The following is a 6136-nucleotide window of genomic DNA, read 5'->3' as shown; positions in this document are numbered from 1 at the left end:
AGAAACATCTTTTCCTCCTTATTCATGAGTTTTTCTTTAACTGTAGTTTTTGTGACCTTCAGGATTTGTTGTTATTCATTGTTTGTACCTTTTTTAATAACACATTTTTCTGTTGATTTAAAATCACTGGTGAAGTGCGTGATTGTGTTTCCAACAACTCTGAAATTGCATCTTTTTATTTCAAACGGAGGAAAAGTTCAGGAAAAGGAACGTCGTGTGGACGTTTGTCAGTTTTTCCATCACAGTCGGTTTTGTCCATTACGATCTGAATAAAACAAAAAAACATGAGCAGAGTCCGACCTTCACAGTTTCTTGTGGTCGGATGTAAAAATGCTTTTCGGCAGCAGAGACGATGAACCCAGACGTTCCTTTTCACCTGGACGTTGAGGTGTTGAACGCTCCACAGATCAGGAGCCGAGAGTTTCCAGACTCATCATCATCATCATCATCAGGATGGGGAGAGGATTTCATCAGTCTGAGTCTCTTCATTGATCTGCTGCTGTGAGATGAGCTGCACTCGTTTCACAAACTGTTTGTCTACGGGTTGATGAGTTGTTGTTCATAGATTTCACTTCAACAAATCTGTTTCCCCCACTGGAGTAAAGTCTTAACATATTTAGAGACATTTCACTGCTGTTACTGTCTGAGAAAACATGATCAAACATTTATATAATGTATAATTGATGATTTCCTGAAGATTTATCATCAACAAAAACACTGGAATATTGATGTTTGTTGCAGGACGAGATTTATTTTTAAGGTTTTTTTTTTGTATCTTCATATTTTCTTGATTTTCCCTGGATATTCATCGCCCCACCTCACTCTGTGTGCAACAGCGTGGACATTAAAATACGATGTTCAGGCTGAATGCAGATGTGGAGCAGATGAGATTTTAGTCCTGAGCAGCAAGAAACCAGGAGAAGACACGTCCATGTTTTTAAGGATTTACAAAAAACAGATTCATACAAACAGTTTTCATAGTAGTTGTCAGATTTATGTAAATGAGAATAATTCACTTTGCGCTGAGTGTAAACACACTTCCTGCCAAATGTTGTTAAAGACTGAGAAGCATGTTCAGGGTCAAACTCAATTATTTGTTTTCACATTTGAAATTTTTTTCTTCTGGTCTGTATTTAGTCTTTTGCCTCGTATCAAGTTGTGTTTTTATAATTTAAAACTGGTCTGTACTCCTTGTTTGACGAGGTGTGCGGTTGTGTATTGATCCTTGTTTGTGTTTATTTCATTTCAAAACCATCAAATTTCAATTAGATGGAAAAAAAAAAAACATTTTAAAAATGGTGAAAAGCAGCAGCTGCAGGATTTTCCCTCATTTCCTTCGTGATGTCAACACCTGGATGTCAGTGGATCAAACATCTGTTTACATCCAGATGTCAGCCACTCTCAGTGGAAATGAAAGTGTTGGATAATTGCAGTTAGTTTGGATTTACATTAAAGTGTGTCTCCTCTTCTTCTTCCTCCTCCTCCTCCTCCTCCTCCTCCTCTGCAGGAGTCCCTGTCAGCAGCAGAGTTTCAGCTAAGATCCAGCAGCTGGTCAACACCCTGAAACGACCCAAACGGCCGCCGCTAAGAGAGTTCTTCGTCGACGACTTCGAGGAACTTTTAGAGGGTAACTGTCCTTACATCATGTTGTTGTTCTGTTTCCATGACATCCAGGGCCGGAGGCTGTTTTTTATTGTCTCTCTGTCTGTCCTGCTCTTGTGGTATCTCAATAAAACCTTGAGGGACTTTTTTATTAAAGGGACGAGGAGTTTCTATTTGGTTATAAAAAAGTCTCACGTTAACGTGGATGAATCTACGTTACCCACACTTATTAATGCCTCCATTTTCGATCAATATATTGTTTTATCTCTATCGTTATTTTGTTATTTTAATTAATGGTGGAAATGCTGGGCGAGCCGACCAGCGTTTCCTTTACTTTCGGTTTCGCGGACACTGCCCGGCGGGTCATGGGAATAACGCCGCCGAATCGCCGTTTATGGTCGGAACTACGACGGTATGTGATCGTCTTCGAACCTCTGACTTTCATTGTTGATGAATGAAAACATTCTTGGACAGACGGACGTCTTGCGCTGGTCCAAGAATTTCACCGTGCACGTGGAGGCTCATGGTAAATGTAGTATGAAAACACTTCGCTTTCCAAAACTCCTCGTTGTCCCTTTAAATGTTCACTGGGACTCAAAGAAGCTGATTGGAATTGATTGGTTAAAGGTCAAAACTATGAGGACATCACAATAAAATAGTTTTGGCCTTGTAAACCTGATATCTCAGGTTGGAACTACTCAAGACAAGCTCTTCAAATTTTGAATGACTCACATTGAGGTTGAACTCTGAGTACCAGAAGACTTCATCATGTTGACAAGGAGAAATAAAATGTTTCATCAGATTTAATATGTAATCTTCGTGTCTCTCTCTCTCTCTTTGCAGTCCAGCAGCCGGACCCCAACCAGCCCAAGGCGGAGGGGGCCCAGATGGGAGTCATGCGGGGCGAGCAGCTGGGCGTGGTCACCAACTGGCCCCCGTCTCTGGAGGCGGCGCTGCAGCGGTGGGGCACCATCTCCCCCAAGGCCCCGTGTCTCACCACCATGGACACCAACGGCAAACCGCTCTACGTACTCACCTACGGTAAGAGCAGCATTGGGAACTCTGAGAGGAAATACGTTTCTAGACGTGAAGTCCCCCAAAGATTAAAGGGGTATTCCTGCGTAAGTTTAACCCATTGGTCTAACGCACCGTGAGACTGAGTAGAACCCCTCATCCAGAGATCAAGTTTGCCGACAGCGAACTTCTCTAGTTAGAGCAACTTTAACACAGTCAGCTGACTAGTTTTAAAAAACCACTGCCTGGTCTATGGAGCCACGAGCCGACCGCCATCAAAAAAGCCGCTCATAGCCACAAATGATGCTCAGAACAGCACCAGACTTCATCAACAGTACAAACAGGGTCCCAGCCCATAATACGAGGCATCAAACACCTGCTAGCTTTGCCTGGTTTCTATTGAAAAGAGACAAAACACAACTCACCCACTCTGCTCTAGTTGCTTCCTACTGATGCAGAAGCCCTGACGAGTCGATTATCGAGTGCAGTAGAAAAGTAACGAGTCCAGTGACGTTTAGTTTCAATAATGCAGCAGCTTTGCTGAATGTGATAGTTTGAGCAACTCAACTCCGTTCATTTTCCTGTCAACACTCGCTAGTTATTGTTAGAAACAGAGAGGAACAGCAGATATGCCAGGCCATTTGTCCCCTCAGCAGTCAAGCTGTTAAATGCTGAGTTGACCGCGTGAATCCTTATTTATTCTTATTCGTTTTTATCTTTCATAGAAATACATATATGAATTTTTTTTTACCTTGTATTCTTAACACTATTACTATTTATTCTCATTGGATGGCACTATAGTGTCAATTGCCTCGTTAAGAGTTTTATTTATTTATGCATTCAGATATATGAGATACATTTGTACATCCCATGTTCGATCATGTTACCTCTGATATATGTGTTGTCTATGTGTGTGGGTGATTGACTGTATTTCTATGGTGGACTGTAGAAACAGAATTGCCCTTCGGGGATTAATAAAGTTTCCTTGACTTGATGCACTCGGTAATCGACTTGTCAGGGCTTCTGCATTAGTAGCAAGCAGCTGGAGGAGAGTGGGTGAGTTGTGTTTTGTCTCTTTTCAATAGAAACCAGGCAAAGCTAGCAGGTGTTTGATGCCTGGTATTATGGGATGGGACCCTGTTTGTACTGTTGATGAAGTTTGGTGCTGTTCTGAGCATCATTTGTGGCTATGAGCGGCTTTTTTTTTATGGCGTTTGGCTCGTGGCTCCATAGTTAGCAATATTTTGCTATCTGGCTGTCTTTGCTGAAGTCTACAACTAGAGAAGTCTGCAGTCGGTAAACTTGATCTCTGGACGGGGGGGTTCTACTCAGTCTCATGGTGCGTTAGACCATGGGTTAAACTTATGCAGGAATATCCCTTTATTATTACACAAATATCTGAAAATGTGATTCTCTAGTTTAGAGACATCTGAATCCATCACTTCTCAGTCCATTATAAATACAGTACAGAGACCCGCAGTGACAATGCTTCGGTTCTGTGTGAATCCAGCAGGTTTGATTCCTCTGAACCGTGTCCCAGCTCCGTGCACATATGGCGGCTTCCCCGAGCTGATTAACTGAAGCACCAAACAATGTTTAACACCCGCTGCGTGAGCATAATTCCACTAATGGCAGCCAGACAGCGCTAAGCACATTAGCAACGTGTGAAAAAGACGCGTTCAAGAAAGCTGCTCTGCTGCAAAGAGAGAGAGCGAGAGAGAAGAAACTTCATTATCCCAAAAGGAGCAGATTCTCTCAGTCTGTTTGTGTATGAATGATGAATTATTTATGGAGGAATTTACCCTGAGTGACGTTCAGGACAGAGACTCTGTACGTGAAGATTTCACTTGTTAGTGTTTTAGTCATTTACTTAATAGAAGTTTTGGCCACAACAGCCCAGACGGTGACGTTAGACGCTGATTCATCCTGAGTGTGTTTTGTCTTTCACACAAGTTCCCAACCTGAAGCATCACACAGAGTCTCTAGGTGCAATATTAAGATAAAAGGTTTTCAGTTTTGTGTTTCGAAAATAATAATTAATTAACCTTTCTTCATTTTGGTTGTGATCGCTGATACTGGTGCTGTGATAACAACCACTTCACAGAGAGGGAAACGATGTTGTGTGAATTGGGATGGACAAAACACACTATGGAAAACGATAGAGAACAGTTATGGACCGGTGTGTGGAATGCATCATGTCCTCAACAATAGTCTAAATAAAGCTTGAAGCAGAAACAGACTCATCCAACAGCTAGCAGAGAAAGTGGCCTTCTGGCTGGTTGGTTATGGATGAGAGTGCGGTTAAGAGATGTTGAGCTGCTTCCCTGTTCAGGGGTCAGACCTGAAAAGGCAAATAAGAAAGAGTCGCATCATATGAACGATAAGGAGTAGCCGACAAGTGGTTTCGAAAATGCTTCATCATTAAATCAAATGCGTCGTTCACAATTGAATTGAAAGAGGAGGGTAGCAGAGTCTCCTTCTGAGCTGTATTTAGGCTCAGGAGTTGATTTTTATCAAATGAAGAAGGAGGGAGAAAACTAAACAAGACAATAGTGGGAAAGAAAACGGTGGCCAGAAAAAGTGGAGGTAAAATGGGAAAAAGGAGGTACAGAAGAGGAAGGAAAACAGGGTAAAAGGAAAACTGTAAACCAGGGTCCCAGGAAAAGGAGCAGAAGAAAAAGTGGAAGGGTTAAAATGAAAAAAATGGGAAGGAAAAGGAGAAAAAAAAAAAGAAAAAAGGAAAAAAAGGAAGGGAAAACAGAAAAGATAATGGAAAAATGCAAACCAGAAAGGACATGAAAAAGTTGGAGGTAAATGGGAAAAAACGAGGAGCGAAGAAAAGAAAAGAGGAAGGTGAAAAACAGAGAACGTTAAACCAGGAGACACAGAGCTGTTAAGGACATAAAAAGTGGGAGTGATAAATGAAAAAAAGGCGGAAAGAAGAGGAAGGAAAACAGGAGGAAGAAAAGATTAATGGACCAAATGCAAACCAGAAAAGGGACAGAAAAAGTGGAGGTAAATGGGGAAATATGAGGAAGGAAAACAGGAAAAATCTGAATGCACAGAAAAAGTGGGGGTAAAGGGGAATTAGTAAAAGAAGTTGCTGAAGGTTAAATGTTAGAAAAGCGACACACAGAGAAGTAAGGAGGGAACTGAGACGGAGAATAGGAAAGGCGGGGGACAAAATGAAGAGTAAAGAAAAGAGGTGAGGGGAAAGAAAAACATAAAGGGTGGAACAACCAAAAAAATTGAAAAATTAGTTTGAACAAAAGAGAACAAAGGCAAATAAAGTTTTCTCTTTGTTTTTTTGTTCAATGTTTGAATCTAAAATCTAAAAATTTAAAATGAACCAGGGGGAATTTGGGGGGGGGGGAATAGTGAAATAGGCTAGCAACTTTATCACAACAGCATCCGCTTTCTTCCAAATACAGTTAGGTGTGTCGTGTGTTCATGTGGAGCGTGTGCTATGTAGGTGTGATGTGATGTTGTGTGTTGTGTGTAGATGCGTAACCAAAACAAA

General features: G+C 41.4%; 1 protein-coding gene across 4 annotated transcripts in view; it reads left to right on the top strand.

The window, feature by feature from the left end:
- Positions 1-6136, top strand: part of LOC146969876 (disco-interacting protein 2 homolog C) — a 205642-nt gene that overhangs the window by 143249 nt on the left and 56257 nt on the right. For all 4 annotated transcript variants that reach the window (XM_085805381.1, XM_085805378.1, XM_085805379.1 and 1 more), the window contains exons 7-8: positions 1508-1627; positions 2446-2643. In XM_085805381.1, the coding sequence (XP_085661507.1) occupies positions 1508-1627; positions 2446-2643 (318 nt within the window). The remainder of the gene's footprint in view (positions 1-1507; positions 1628-2445; positions 2644-6136) is intronic.

The sequence above is a fragment of the Trachurus japonicus genome, chromosome 17, assembly GCF_045865225.1.
Source record: "Trachurus japonicus isolate A0001 chromosome 17, Traja_1.0".
In the NCBI taxonomy this organism is placed as follows: domain Eukaryota; kingdom Metazoa; phylum Chordata; class Actinopteri; order Carangiformes; family Carangidae; genus Trachurus; species Trachurus japonicus.
This window is presented reverse-complemented; position numbering and strand designations above follow the sequence as displayed.